At 42.4% G+C, this 16,355-nt stretch overlaps 1 protein-coding gene across 3 annotated transcripts in view; it reads right to left on the bottom strand.

Annotated features, from left to right (window-relative positions):
• The window catches only part of ANXA4 (annexin A4), a 109,549-nt gene that overhangs the window by 28,106 nt on the left and 65,088 nt on the right, over positions 1-16,355 (bottom strand). For all 3 annotated transcript variants that reach the window (XM_089687194.1, XM_089687195.1, XM_089687193.1), the window contains one exon: positions 14,658-14,752. In XM_089687194.1, coding sequence (XP_089543320.1) covers positions 14,658-14,752 — 95 coding nt within the window. The remainder of the gene's footprint in view (positions 1-14,657; positions 14,753-16,355) is intronic.

Raw genomic sequence — 16,355 nt, forward strand, 5'->3', positions numbered from 1 at the left:
TTTGTTTAGGTGTGTAGCGGTACCCCCAGAGAAGCCAGCAGTTAGAGAAGTCCCGGAGATATTTTGCCCCACAGCCCAAACACAGTCACTCTTTGGCTCACTAAAGAGTATAAGGGTGTTCTTTTTGGTGTTTTTATTTTTAGGGATCATTTGGGTAGGGATTGCGGATGAGCGGGATGCGCCAAAAAGAACTATGTACAAGATGAGGACATGAACTTTCTTCTGCAGCACTTTAAGCACATTCCTTGCAGGGGCCAGTAACGGACTTGGCTTAGTCGATAAGACAAAGGCACAAGTTTCTTCCTTTAAGCAACTTGAGAAGAGTCCTTTTAACACAGAACAAGATGGAACAAGCTTTTCAGGATACCAGCTGTTATTCCCTTTTCCTGCACTCTCAGCTGGCTCTCAAGCACCAGGAGGGGTAGCAGCATCCCACAGTCTCTAGGATCTCTCACACAGTCTGCAAGCCTCCTTCCAATGTCCTCCAGATACCTTTACCACTGATCTCAGACAAGATCCAACAACAGACAGTCCCTCAGTCAGTTTCCAGGCCACTCATTTAGTCCAGATGAGGCCTCACAAACAGCAAGCCCACTAGGCTGGATTCCTTCTCTTCAGGACAAGAGCAGAAGACTCTAGATCTCAGGCTATTTATACTAATTTCCCAGCAGCCACTTGTGCAGGGCCCACAAAGATTGGCTGGGACTGTATAAATATTCACGTTGCCCATTTACATTGCTCCACACCTATGTTCCAGAACTGTTCACATGGTTTTGAAATACAGAGTGAGAGCAACTAAAACTGCAACCTGTGAGATACAAAGTAAACCCTAAAAAATGATAGGCAGCTGCACCGACTACAGTGAGCTAGAACTAAATTTGCCTAACCCAGAATTACAGCCACACGGAGTACAGTGAGACAAGCTATATTTACCTTGTAACAAAAATGCAGCTCCACTGGACACAGCGAGCCAGAACTAAATCTATCTAGGAGGGTGCTACATAGGATTCTTCACATTGGCAAATTACATGCCAAGCTGCTCATCAAAAGTGACAAATCACGGTTGGGACATACTGGAACACCGCTTGAGAAGTTGCTGCAATGGATATTAATGTAACCTTAGCAGTATATGTAACTTCTGTGGAGCCCCAAATGATCCAGCTACACAAATCAAAACTGAACTCCAGAATAAGCAATTACTGTCTAAATACATGAGGCATGTGTTTTGTTTTTGTATTTAAATTTTGGTGTGCTTTGTGGATTTCTTCCAGGTCTGTGCAGTAATCCAACATTACATTTTTCCTCTGCACAAGAACTTCTTGTAATAATGACCTGTCACTGCTACTCTCCTTATGCAGGTGACTGGTCTTGGTCTTTGCTCTTTGCACAAGCTATGTATAGCACATAATTGATATCACGGCTACATTAACGGTAATATCCGGGCTCACAAAGACATTTGGTGCACACAAAGTGGATTTATATTCTTTGTTGCTATTGAGGAATATATTTAAACAAAAGTAAAGTAATGAAAGTGTTCAGTTTAAATGGTAAAATGTTTGTGCGGTTTGGGAACCTATTTATGAAAGCTATGAAAGCAACTAATATTCAGTATTATTGAATGAATCGCCTTTGATTTGGAAATCAGAGAGAGACAGAACATCCCTTAAAATGTATGTCCAGCCAAAGCTTTATTTTCAGTTTGGTATAGAGTGGGTACGGATATGAACACTAATTTTCTTTTTGCCATCAGGTGCTTCATTCTAAAAGATTTCTCCACACTAGCTGACAATAGTTTCAATAGACACAAAGTAAGGGGAAATCTTCCCATGACATTATCATTGACTAAATATGATCAGATCTATATTTGGTCAGAGATAACATCTGGACACCCCACCCCTTTGTTTACGTTCCTCAGCAGGGACCAGAAGCTGTCATTCATAGCAAGCACTCAGGGGTGGATCATGTTTGCATTTTTCTCTTTTGGGTGTCGTTGTTGTGATTCATGTGGATCTGCATCCCGTGGCTACATGATTGATGGTGGATTTACTTAGTGGGACATTTCTTTGGATTTTTTATTAGAACTTGTTCAAAAGTGTGTCTTGGTTTACGATTTACTTTTTTTGCCCTCGTCAACATCGGGACAGCATTGGGACAAAGTGCTTAGATAAGGGTCTGGTATGAAATTTGTGGGCTCCCTTAATAACCAGGCCCCAAGCAGGAAGCTGATACATTTAGCATTTAACCGCTACTAAATGTAGAATTTCCTGTTGCTGATAGAGGTTTTGCTTGGTCAAAAACCCATGTGCTTTTATCATTCACTGTACCTCCAAGTAGGCAAAGTAAGGTTCCATACATATGTGGTAATAGGGAGACAGACTACACTTTTCTGTCAAGCTCCTCCAAATGTTATAGGTGTACCTATAGGTGCTTGTATAATTTACATAACTGGTATTTAGGTACGAAAGTCATAATTATTTTATTAATTTCCAATAAATAGAACTATTTCAAAAAGCTGCACAGACTTGAGGAATAGAAGTGCTCAGGCTAAGATAGAAGAAATCACTCTAGAAGGTTAGGGCAGTTATTCTTCAGCAAATAACATTTACTGTCAGCACGAAGACCATGCTTGTGGTGTATTCAATTCATTATATCACAGCAGAGCAATACAGGAGATGTACAAGGTGTGATTTTTGTCTGGCATCTACAATGGAATCTGTCTCACTTCACTGACAATGGACTCAAAAAAGTGTCAGTTTGATATTTATATTTACTCAAACAGCACTTCTAAAACATGGCATGGAAGGGTTCAAGATGAGTAATGGAAAAGTATAACTATTACGAAGAGACAGCAATCAAATTTGCAGAGGAAAACTGTGGAAAATTGCAGCAATCAAACATTTTCATTTTCAAAACTGCAGGTTTAGAATATGCTTGGTTGACAAGAATTGCAGCACTTATTCATAATGAAGGATGGATAAATTCTGTTGTCAAAAGAAAGCCTGTAGGTAGAGAAATATAGTAGCTACCATTGCTAACCTTCCTTTGGAAATGCTATTTGCCTAGCTGTCTTAGGCCTCAGGATTGTACAAGTCATTGACCTGGAACCAGCTTGCATATTAGAAAGTCAGAGTGAAGTCAGTAAGGGAACTAGCATTTTCAGAATGATTGTAATATTCACCTTAAAATCATTTCTTCAAGTGAAGATTACACCACTGAAAGCATTTCACACGTAGCCCTTCCAGACTGTACAGCCAGACTGCTGACCCAACTGTTCACTGCTGCAGTAAAGGAGTAAATTAGGTTACCTCCCTGCTTGTAATTGGACAATAAAGCAGCAGGGCACCTTTCTACTCCCACTGCTCTCTCCTCCTGTCAGCGCACCTAATTGGCTCCCAGTGCTACTCCTCCATATTCCAGCCTGGGTGCTGCTGTACATGGGCCGAAAAGACACTGATACTAAATCAAATTCTTATACAATAGCATTATTACCAAACACAAAGTAAAATAAGCTGCAAAAAGGTATGTGTATAGAAGTGTATAGAGTTCAGTTCTAGGAATTTCATGAACCTCGGTATGGGAAGTAGACTCACAGTCAAATGGACAGAAGAAACAAAAGGGGAAATGTTACTTATTGGTAAAAGGGTATACAAAGAGAAATGGCGTAGCAACAATTACAGTCGAGGAACTGATTTTTTTTACACCTTGTAAGGTTAACCGAGTGGTATTCATCAGCTTGAGAAAAGTCCAACCATAGGGCTTTCAGATGGGGTGGATCCTTAAACGTGATCTGCCTGCTCAGCGGGGGATCTCTCCACTGATCCCCGCAGAGCAGGCGGATAACAGGTCTCCGTCTGCTCTGCTGCTGCAGATTGGACACAGACACTGCCCACTGATTTCAATGGGGCGGTTGGATAGAAACGGACCGTCTGTCCATTTCCACCTGATTTTTATCCATCCATTGAAGTCTATAGCCCCTTTCACACGAGCAGACCAATGGGGTCTATCTGTCCATTTTTCAGGCAGATCCGATCGGTCCATCCATAGATTTCATTGGACTGGTGAGTATCAGCAGACAATAGTTCGCTGACACCCACCAGCATCCGATCCTGTATGCCAAAAAACAGACGGATGGGGATCCATTCCCCATCCGTCCAGCGGATCATATCGGATAACAATCTGGTGGAAACCAACAGGTGGTCCATTTCCATCCTTCGATCCCATTGAAATCAGTGGGCAGTGTGTGTCCGCTCTGCAGCAGTAGAGCGGAGACCTGTCATCTGCCTGCTCAGCGGGGATCAGTGGAGAGATCCCCCGCTGAGCATATGGATCACACTAACGAATCCGCCCAATCTGAAAGGGGCCTATGGATGGACCAATCAGGTCTGCCTGAAAAACGAACAGGTTCATCTGTGTCCATTGGTCTGCTCATGTGAAAGGGGACTAACATTGCACTTGTCATGCAATTGTAAGAACCAATGAGGTTTACTCAACAATAAACAATAGACCTATCATAAGTTTGACCACTTCCACTGATGACCTCCTCCTGAAAACACCAATCACCTGGCTGTTTGGCTGACCCTCTGCCTTCAATACTTTTCTTAGTTACTGACCCAGAACAAGTGTGCAGCTCATGATATATCAGGTCAGATATTCTTATATACAGTTGTTTGAAGATAATACAAATTACCTAAGCAAGGGGGACAACCAATAAAAGAAGGAGTGGAATGCAATGGCAGTCTCCATGTTTCTTTCATTACAGTTTTCTTTTGAAGGGTAAGTAAAGCTGATCACTTTTCCTGGCAGTTTCTACTAGACCACAGGCTGGTAAACCAGTCCTCTGATCTCACCAGCAGACTAAGCAAATAGTTCAATTTTTCCAGCACTCATAATGCCATCTGCATATAAACATACTGTTGGCAAACCTGCGGACAGATTTGAGAGACGGTTTCCCACTTCTACTTAGTCTTGTATCCCTTTTCACTTAGAACAGACTGAAACAAAAAACTTACAGTTAAAAGATGAACTCCAGGAAAGGAAAACATTCTTTGCAGTGGAGTTGGAATGTAAGGGTTAAATGTTAATTTACATCTAGGGGAATGGGAAAAGCAGTTTTAACTACCTGATCCTCTGCTCCTCTGTGCTGCAAGACCGGTCCCTGCAGCCTCTTCTGCCCTATGTTCTTGCAGCCAGATGCTCCTGACATCTTTAAGACCAATTCAAACCCATAGAGATGCATTGGACCTGCAAGGAACAGCCCACTGCTGGAGCATAGAGGATCATGATCTACTAGAGGAGCAGAATATCCAGTAAGTAAAACTGCTTTTCCTGTCCCTTTGACCTAAAAAAGCATTTCACCTTTACAGTGCACTGGTAGCCCCCCTGCAAGGGATGGTTTTACTTTATTGTTCCTATAGTTGCCAAAAAATTAGTAGATTTTTCCCCCTTAGTTCTAGTGGTCATAAACACCAACAGCTACAGAAGGGGTGGGCACACGTCAGCCCTCTAGTGGTTAGGGAAATACAAGTCGTTCCTCTGAGTTGTTCTTAAAGCTGATCTCCAGGAATTCAGCCACTATGAGTTAAGTCCAAGGAAGTACATACCTCCTCATGGATTTCTCTCTATTATTTTACATCTAACAATTTTATATTGCTCTGGAAGGAAAATTATTGCTACATCTCTAGAGATTGGATGCTGGACCTTCTGGTCTCAGCTACTTCAGCTGCAGAGTTGTGTGCAGCTTCTGTATCTGCCCTTCCCCTCCTCCTGCCCAATCACTAAGCACTTTGTAAATTGAGTTCACGTAATACACAGGCTTCTGTGAAGGTGGAGCACAGAGAAGGGGTGGGCACAGCAGCTGTGTGTGGGAAATCAATAGCCCTCCTCTCAAAACCTCAGAGTATAGACTCTGCAGCTGAAGTAGCTGTGACCTGAAGGTCCAGCATTGGAGTTTCAGAAATGTAGCAATAGTTATCCTTCTGGGCTCCGTGGCCTGAGCCTCATTGGACACAACTCATAGTATGCTTGCAAATTTTATAAAGTGGCTGAATTCCTGGAGTTCAGCTTTAAGGCTATCGGCCTTGCACTGCCTCACGGGACTTTTAGTACAGCTAGAGGGTGAAGTTTGCCTACCGCTGGAGTAAAAGAGTGCTCAGCGCCATACAGCACAAGGTGTACAAAGAGTTCATTGTCACAAAATGCTCAAAACACCATACTGTACCAGAACGAACTTGTTCTGTAGTATCAGCCATCACTGACACTGCAGCCCTTGTCCTCCTAAATGCCTCCCCTGATGTGAAAACCACACAGGCACTTAACAATGCTTACCTCTGCTACGAAGGCAAACACTTGCTCACTAAGTCACATTGTCAGAGCAGTTATGCAAACACAATAAGACCTATTCAAATGTCCCTCAAGCTTGATGTGCTGGCATTACTGACTCATACCTGACAACCCCAGTCTAGTTCCTCAGCAACTGAACGTCACACTCGCCCTTCGCTAATTTTAGACTCCACAACTGCCAGCTGTGAATGAATACTGTACAAGCAAAAAAAAGTGTTTTCTGACAGAGCAGTGCTGAAAAGATCATGACCTGAAACTGGAAGATGACAGCACTAGACTAAGTCTAGATAGCAATTATTTCTAGAAACCCTGGAGTATTACGCTAACTATAGCGTCACCTAACAGCACATCAGCCCTCCCTGAACTTCTACTATACAAAAATGTATATAAAAAATGAGTTTTTAGCTGAAGTCTAAACATGCAGAGCTAATGAAGCAAAACGAAAAAAGCATATTTTCACCCCTGAAACTTTAGAAGCTTCCACAATTTGTTTAGCAGTTTTTCTCCTGAGACGCCTATGAGCCATACCGATATCCAGCAGCTACAAATAGAGATTCCACGCATGAATAACCAGTGAGAATCAACGCAGTCTTAAAGCGTATGGAAACCCAAAATCATTTTTTCAGTATGTTTGGCATAATGGACCATTGTTTACACCTTTCCTAATACTGAACTTCAGGGAAAGGAAGTTTTTGAAGGGGTTGGGAAGGTGCCTCCACACTGCAAAGATTAAGGTTTAAATGTTAGTTTAGGTCAAGAGGATAAAAAACAAAAAACAAAAACAAAAAAAAAAAAAAAAAAACAGCACTATATGACGCACTCAATCCTCCGTCCTCTGTGATGCAAGACCTGTTCTCACAGCCGCTTCTCCCTGGCAGTTGCAGGTCCTCCGATATCAAGTGCAATGCAGGGTCCATAGCCCTGCATTGGACATGAGAACACCAAAAAACAGCACACTACTGCAGCGTAGGAATACTCCATCTATTGCGAGGATAACCATGAGCATTTGGTGAACTTCACCAAATGTTACTTCAAACCTCCTGAGACTAGCAGTCAGAGGCAGCAGTGCCTTAGATCTCACACTGCAGATATTTAGCTATGAGGCAGTAGGTACAGGAGTTCCCAGATACACTCACATACCATAATTCCAGACAAGGTACACTTTTGTAGGCACAATATATTTTTGGCATTCTCTAACATAGCGAACCTGAAATGTTTTGCGTTCGGGACCTCCTAAAGGCATATGTAAAGCCAAAACTTAGTTTAAGATAAAGCAGGGGAGGGTTAGAGCAACTATCAGGTTTTATTGCTGTGTGTGCGCGCGCATGTGTGTCCTGGAGCATTCACCCCGGGGCTGCTGTTGCAGTCTACCTTACAGGACCTCCCCCACTCCCCATAAAATATCCAAATTATATTTTTGCTAAAGATACAGTAAAATAATATTAGCAGACACAAACACAACAGAGTAGAATAACCGCTTGCCGCCCTGCCACTGTATATATATGTGTGCAGGGCGGCAGTGGAGCGCAAAAGCACGTTTTAAAACATGCTCCGCGCTCCCGCCGACCCGCGGGTGACACGATTCGATCCAGGAGGGATCAATCATTAGATTTCAGCCAGTGATTTCTGGCTGAAATCACATGATCGGTCCCTGTCCTATCCTGTCCTGTGTTGACTTTTACACAGGGCAGGATATGATGTCATTCTTCTCTGCCTGGACACATTCCGTTCCAGACAGAGAAGACACAGTAAAAGTGAGTAAAACAGCACACATTTACAGTTAGAACATTCTAGGTCACATTTAACCCCCTGATCGCCCCCCCCCCAGTTAACCCCTTCACTGCCCTGTCACCAGTGTCACTGATCAGTGAAGCGATTTTTACTGATCACTGTATCAGTGTCGCTGGCGACTTCCGATAGTGTTAGCGCCCCTCCCAGATAGCGCCAGTTTGCCCACTAGTGCACCAGAAATCCCATTTAACCCCTTGATCGCCCCCCCCTCCCCCCCAGTTAACCCCTTCACTGCCCTGTCAGCAGTGTCATTGATTACAGTGAACAGATTTTTACTGATCACTGTATTAGTGTCACTGGTGACTTCCGATAGTGTTCGCGCCCCTCCTAGATAGCGCCAGTTTGCCCGCTAATGCATGGGATTTTTTTTTTACCAAAAACATGTAGCAGAATACATTTTGGCTTAACTTTATGACTAACTTTGAGTTTACGATATATTTTTTATAGCTGAAAGTAGAAAATATTGTTTTTTTTTCAAACTTTGTGTTTTTTTTGTTTATAGCGCAAAAAATAAAAAGCACACAGGTGATCAAATACCACCAAAAGAAAGCTCTATTTGTGTGAAAAAAAGGACATAAATTTCATTTGGGTACAGCATTGCATGACCGCGCAATTATCATTTGAATTAGTGCAGCGCTGTATAGCAAAAAAAGGCATAAATTACAGTATCTATACCATAGTTTGTAGACACTATAACTTTCACACAAAGCAATCAATATACACTTATTGGGATTTTATTTACCAAAAACATGAATCAGAATACATTTTGGCTTAAATTTTTGACTAACTTTGAGTTTACGATATATTTTTTATAGCTGAAAGTAGAAAATATTGTTTTTTTTCAAAATTTTCGTGTTTTTTTTGTTTATAGCGCAAAAAATAAAAAGCGCACAGGTGATAAAATGCCACCAAAAGAAAGCTCTATTTGTGTGAAAAAAAGGACGTAAATTTCATTTGGGTACAGCATTGCATGACCGCGCAATTATCATTTGAATTAGTGCTGCGCCAAACAGCAAAAAAAGGCCTGGACATTAAGGGGGGTAAATCCTCTGGAGCTCAAGTGGTTAAATAAAGTGGTGTGTGAGCGAGGTCTTGGGGCATATTCACAGGGGCACAGTGGCCTGTACAGTGGGAACCAGTGGTTTATGTGGCTGGAGCTGTGTGCAGACAGCCAATGTTATGTAATGAAGATACAGCAGCCGTATGAACACAGCCGCAAGTCGTAATTAGACAGGCGAGTGGATGCAGGTGCACAGTCCTGTAAATAAACAGTATGCATTCGGGACCATTAACCCACGCCTGCACAAACTGTGTGTGTACTGGTGCAGGTTCCTGCAAAGTAACAGGCAATTCAAGCCGTGTAAACAAACCACTCATTCACATGCCTGGTGTACCTGTGTGCATGAGCCCCTGGTTGTTGAACTCTGTGGTGGGCCGAGCTTTTTCTGCTCCCCAACCTTTGCCACCTTTAGCTGAAGAGGCAGCCGCTGGAGGTGTAGACATGCTGAAGCTGTGAAGTTTGTTTTGCAGTCACGGCAGAAACTATACCTCCTGTTGAACATGACCTATTCAAATGAATGGCGCTGCTCTGCAAGCGCCCCCACAACCGCATTCAATGCGCACAGTTGTGGCGCGCTAGTGTGGGGTTGAAGGGGTAAAGCAGGTGGGGTGGATGCAATACAACGCCTCCTCACTGTGTCAAATGCTCCCTGAAGAGCAATCCAAATGCTTTTTTACAGCCCTGTTGGGGGAGCTTCACTGAAATATCAGGGGTCTAAATAGACCTCTGAGGTCTCATTTTTGAGAGCGAGAAATGAACAGGGGACAAACTCCTCAATCATTTTCTCTACAGTGTCAGCTGCTCTGTAAACCAGTTTATGACATATTTACATAATTCCCCCCGATCCCACTCTCTATCCTGAACTCAAACCTCCTTTGGTTTGCAGCAGCTGCAGTTAGCAGGGGGGAATGACCACTGGCTTCAGTACAGAAAGTCATGGGAATTCTAGCACTTTTTATTTTTGTTTAAAGCTTCAAAATGGGGAAACCTGTTCTGGTGTCAACTGTCAAAGACAAGACATCCCCTAGCTTTAAAAACGGTACTAAACCCTCCTATCCTTTACAGTCAAGGAAGCTGCCATCTTTAGCCTCTGTTTGATCTGTAACTGCCATGATGCTGCACATGTGATCAGTTATGACACCAACCATTTGATGGCTTGACAGTTAAGAGCGCAAACAATGACAGTGCAATTGTGCAGTTATTCACAACATGCCTTATGTAACTGGGAAAGAAGTAAAGGGAAATCTTCTCATTGAAACACATACACCAAAAAAAAAAAATTCCCCAATGTATTCAGAACTTTGCTATACGTGCACTTTAAGCAGGAACAAAGAGTCACTGGAATGTCAAACCTACATGATCACTGGCTAAACTACAACAATTTGCATACAATAAAGTGAGGAAAAAGTGAAATCACATTAAAAAAAAATACTTTCCCAATTTTGCAGCCAAGCTGCTGACTGAATGCCAACACGTATCCTTCCAGTGGATGACCTATGTACAGTATAAACAGGTGATCAGACCATGGTTTGAAGCACAGCTGGTAACAAGGGCAATGTCATAAGCTGAGGGATCAATTAGAAATCCTCCCCATTGACATTTGAAGAAGAGTGTATTTATTTTTAGGTCAGCAACAGGGAGATCTCAAATGGGGAAGAATCACTTTGAAAGACAAGTGAAATGGAATTCTCATAAAAAGCACATTAGCAAAAGTACCTAAAAACTTTCAAATGTTTTGCCAACAAAAAAGATAATTTTCGTGCTTTTGTTTCCAAGCCAAGTTTTTCATAAAATTGTTTTTACTCACATGCCATGGTTTACTTAAAAGAGAAGTAGGGCTTTTTTCCCTGTTTATACTTACCTAGGTGGATGCAGTTCTCCTCTCCGCTCTGAGCAGAGACCAGGACTGTCAGTCACCGCTCTCTGCTCAACCCCACAGCGGACTGTAGAGGAGGGAGCGGCTGACTCAGGCTTAGCCGAGTGCCACTCTAAATTCTTGGGTGGATCCCAACTTTGAAGTTGGGATCTTTCCCCAGCCTGGACTGGCTGAATGATGTCAGCTGACAGTGGACAGTCTGCTGTCAGCTGAAAACGGATCACAGGAGTGCAGAACGAACTGCACGCCTGTGATCCACAGGAGAAGTACAGCCAAAGCTTTTTTTGGCTGTGCTTCTCCTGTGAAACCTCAGCCAAAAACAACCTTGATAAAAACAAACAGCTCAGTAAAAATAAAACAACAAAATCAGCTTTTGCTGCACTATTGACCTTCAATACAAAGATTTTCATCACAGTATCTATCTGCCGCTAAATGTCCATAGTTTGATGGCCACTGTGATTTAAACCACTTCTTTTAAGCCCAGGTTGCCCTGGACCCACCCCACAACCTGGGGCTGGACAGTAGAAAGGGAAGCAGCACAGTGATGAGCTTCTCTCTTTCATTTTGCTTTTAAAGTGATATAACCCCCCAAGCATGTTATATTTACCTGCTCTGTGCAGTGGTTTTGCACAGAGCAGCCTGATTCTCCTCTTCTCGGGTCCCCACCGGGGCTCCTGGCTCCTCCCTCCTACCTAGTGCCCCCCACTGCAAGCAGCTTGCTGTGGGGGTACCCCAGCAGGCTCGCTCCTGAGCCGCTGCTCTCAGTGTCCATAAACACACCGAGCACTGCCCCCTATCTCATTAATTGGAGACGTCCCCTGTGCACATTGCTGGATCACAATGGGGCTCAAGTATTAGGGGGGCTGAAGGGGGAGCTGCACACACACAAGGTAAAAAATCTTGAGCCTTTAGAACCACTTTAACGCCTATCAGCATTCTTCTGGTCAGCGCATGAACGGATTGGCTCCTTGTCCTGCTTTTTCCTCCCACACTCCAGCCCCACTATACAGAGACAGAAAAGGGCCGATATCAGCTCAAATTCAGGTATTTGGAATACTGCTTGCATATATATATTTATTTTTTCTGAAAGCAGTGGGCCTGTAGAACAAAAATGATAGATGCAATTTTTTATGTTGGAAATTAAAATAATATTTTAGGGTACAACTAAAATCCCCCAAATTTCCATTAAATGTAAAAGATTAAATTTTTTTTAGATAATACAAAATATATATGTCAAGCCTCATAACTGTGTGTGCCATAAAAATAAGTTAATAGGTGACCTTTAAAGGCCTTTATTGATCTTTAACTTAGAGTAAATCATAAATGATGGCCCAAGAAATATTTTTCTGGCATATGCAGATACACCCAATAGAGGTCAATGCAGCAGGATTTACATACATGCATGCATCCTTGGTGCACATGTGAATGGAGGCCCGTACATTTTTTTTTTTTTGAATGACCAGAATACTGGACAGCAGTGCATGTGTAGTACTTCTGCACCTATGATCTTCTACAAAGTGAGTGCTCCACAGAAGATAGGAGTTAAAAAAAAACCTGTGAGATAACCTCTGACTGTTCAAGAAGCTCCTTATTGCCCTTTTCCACTTTAGAAACAGCTTGATAATTATTGTGATGGCTGAAGACTGATTGCTATTATCAAGCTATATAGGGTATTGTTTTAGGTAACATCTTTAAATACATTAGAAATGGAATGTTGTCAAGACTTTGAGCAATGGGGTAATATTTGTAGGCTTTATATTTGTTCTGTCCAACCTATATGTATTTTTCCTGTTGTATTAAACTGTATTAGGTTACTATTGTTCCAATGTATGCTGATATGTATGGTTTGGAGATGCTACAAATTGTTTATTTTTTGATGTGGTATCTCCCTTTGACCTCCACTCCTGTTTAGTGCTAGTTTGTGCAGTCTTAACTAGACCATTCCCATGTTTTCCACGTTTCCTCGGTCATTGTTAGTTCTTCACAGATACGGGGCTTAGGAACAGTCTTCTTACACTTCAAAGACTAGAAAACATCCTTTGTACTGCATGTCAAAGAAAAAAATGCATTGGATGATCTGAGCATGTCCTGCTGCTCCAAAGCTACCTGGTAAATCCTAAATTACAATGATCCAATTGGGTGGCAAAGTCCATTAGCCTGTTCCACTTCATGCAAGTTTTAGGGAAAACAGGCCACACACCAATGGCATCTTTGGTAAGTTTTATGGAATAAACAAGCACATACAGCACACACTTCCATCCTTCTGCCTAAAACCACCTAACATGTTTCGCCCATAGCTGGGTTTAATCATAGGCGTATGTGATTGTTTATCAATAATCAGACGTCATAAGTGTGCAGCCTATTATACCTGCATTGAACTTAACTTTTGTGCCTAGTGAAGAGTTATGCTGCCTGTGAATGGTGACCATACTCTCCAGTCAGAATGGGTCTAAGAACGTATGATTCTCATCCTTTTGGCCAAGATCAAGTGTAGTATCTGTTCTTATCAGTGTCCAGTAGGGGTGGCCGGGGTCATTCTTCCTTTTAGGCGAGGATGGCTGGCTGTATAGTACCCCTGCTGGTATGATGAGGGCTCTGAAGGTTAGTACCGGCTGGAAGAAAAACCAAGATGCCCACAGGCTGTTGGGGCCCGGGAGTAATTCCCCTAGGAAAACTGGAGGGGCCCAGTTCCTCCCGATTCAAATGGGTCTACCTTGTCTGGCCAGGGGCCGGGAGGCAGAGAGTCTGCAGAGCAGTGCCCCAAGAGTGGTCGCCTCAGGGGTGCTCTTAGTAACACATGGGGGTGGGATCCCAAGTGGTAAAGTGTACATAGTCACTGTTCTAAACACTTTCTGCACTGCGCCTTTTAGGGCTAGGCCTTTTGGCTAAGTCCAGGGCAATGGTTTTGCTACAGGCCTCAGGGCCTAGCCAGTGCACAATTGCATGGTCACCTATTTATTTTTCTACCCACTGTTTTGTCACCTTTCACTTGTGGTTTTTTTCTCACTAGGATGGAGGGTGTGGGTCCTTGGACCTGCCCTGAAGTCTAGGGAGAGGATGTATGGCCATTGTGTTCCTTCCTCCCCTGTTCCTGGGGGGAGGGGGTCTCTCTTCAGGAGAGTTCCCTGATCTAATACTTGGTGGTTGGCTTCAGCTAGCCCTAAGGAAAGGGGTCCGCCAGGCCTTTTGGCTAGGTAGACCAGGTTGAAACCTTTGTCCCTGTCAGGAGCCCCGGGGGGATAAGCGTAGAGGTCTTACCCCTCTGGGGGGGTGGACTAAAGCACACCCCTAAGTACACCGTTTTGTGTTTTGCACTTGCACTTTTTTGTCACTTATGGGTTTTTGTTTTTCGCACCTCCGCGAACTTTACAAAATAGAAAAAACGCTCAAAGCAGTATTTGAAACAGAGCAATATTATCTCTATGAAGGCTGTGACTATACTTTAAATTTATAGTAAACCATGGAATGTGACACTTCACTGGGTAATTAATGTTGCTCACAATGTACCATTGGCTCTCTAAGCTTTAGAGTTCTATACCATGCAAGTCAAAACCTTGAAATTATATATTAATTGTTGTGCTGCAGTCTTACCTTTCCTACAGAGACCTTGTAAGCAGTTTTGATTTCCTGACGCTGGGCAAGGGTTCTTTGTGCAATCACATCAATGATGGCATCTTCATCAGTACCTGAAGAGAGGACAGAGAAGAATAGAAGTAGAAGACACTTCCTTGCACCCACCAGTCAAGCCTTCTGTGCAGCCTTCACTGTTACCAGTCATTCATATTCTGTTTCCTCCTAAAACCGTTTTCATTTTACTTAACATGTTTGTATTTGTGACAAGACACTTTCATTTAAAAGATGCTTTTTAAAATGACACACACAGATACCATGCCACATAGCTTAAAAATATCTGCATAACACCTATTAACTGACGAAGTGATTGGTGGTCACTAAACACGTCTTTGGTGTTTTAATAAATATTGTTTCATCAAGGTTATCAACACTCGTTGGATGGTCTTTTCCACCACTTATGGTGTTCACCAGCACTAGCACCTTTCCCCATTCAGCTATAGGCACCTCTGCCATGCAAGTAAACAGCAGGCTTTTTACAATCTATAACAACTTTTTAAAACAACAAAACTACAAAGTATTTGGGCAAAATATGAGAGTCTGTTTCTCATTCAATCTAGTTAAATTAAAACTACAGGCAAAACATTGTTTTCATTTTGCATACAGTAAGGGAGAATTATAGCCTGTCAGTGTATTTTTTGCCATCTGTGTCCCATGGAAGAGATTTACCTTCCTGTCCCATAGCCAAAACAGGAAATGAGATAATTTCTGCAAATTAGGGGAATTTATTGGGGACCCCAGGTCACCAGAACTAGTGTCCCCACTAGAAAATTTCCCCTCGATTACTTTTCTGGGGGATAACCCAAAATTTGGGGATTTCTTTTACTTTCACTTTTTATGATAATGATAAACAGGACAAAAACGAGGGGGGGGGGTGAATCTCCCTAATGATGGCACAGACAACAATAAAAACCTAATAGGTGTTCTAATCCCTCTCCACTCTACCCAAAACTACAAAAGAGTTAAAGTTATACTTTAAATGACACATATCATTTACATAAGATTCCTCAATTCAAATTAGGGTACTGACTGAATGTAATTACTGATAAGGGGGGGTGGAGATTGTGTTAAATTGGGTTCACTATGAACTAATCTGACACTAGCCTACTAACGGATTAGAGAGTGCCAAAGGATGTGAACACTGAATGCATGTGGTACAGGCCAGGCAGCTCAAGGCTCATGTTCTTACAAAAGTAAAACTTTGTATTTAAATTTAGCATCACTTTTTCTGCTTGCTACAGAATCTGAACTTTTAGTGAGAATATACTTCCTCTTGACGCACAATACCTACAAATACAATGTAGTTGGCCATTGTAGAATTTGCAATAGATTGGTGGCTGTTTTTATGATCATAACCTCTGCTGCCAACTCAGTTTAGCCTTGTCCTGTATGAACCTAACCTCCATTTCTGTCTTGGAACTTATGCGGTTTGGCATGAATCCTAGTAGTAATTCCTGGCTGATCTCGTTTAGTTTATGATTACGCCCTGCTACTTTAAAAGGTGTTCTTGACTTCCTAGAACCTATTATTTTCATTCTTGCCCAGACCTTCTAATAAAGTATAGTTCCGTAATGCCAAGAAACGAATATCCAATGATGTACATGATGACACATGTACATGATGATAGAGATGATGTAGGGGGGTTGATTTACTAAAGGC

Source organism: Staurois parvus, unplaced genomic scaffold (genome assembly GCF_062004578.1).
Source record: "Staurois parvus isolate SC_StPar_1 unplaced genomic scaffold, SC_StPar_1.0 ptg000420l, whole genome shotgun sequence".
In the NCBI taxonomy this organism is placed as follows: domain Eukaryota; kingdom Metazoa; phylum Chordata; class Amphibia; order Anura; family Ranidae; genus Staurois; species Staurois parvus.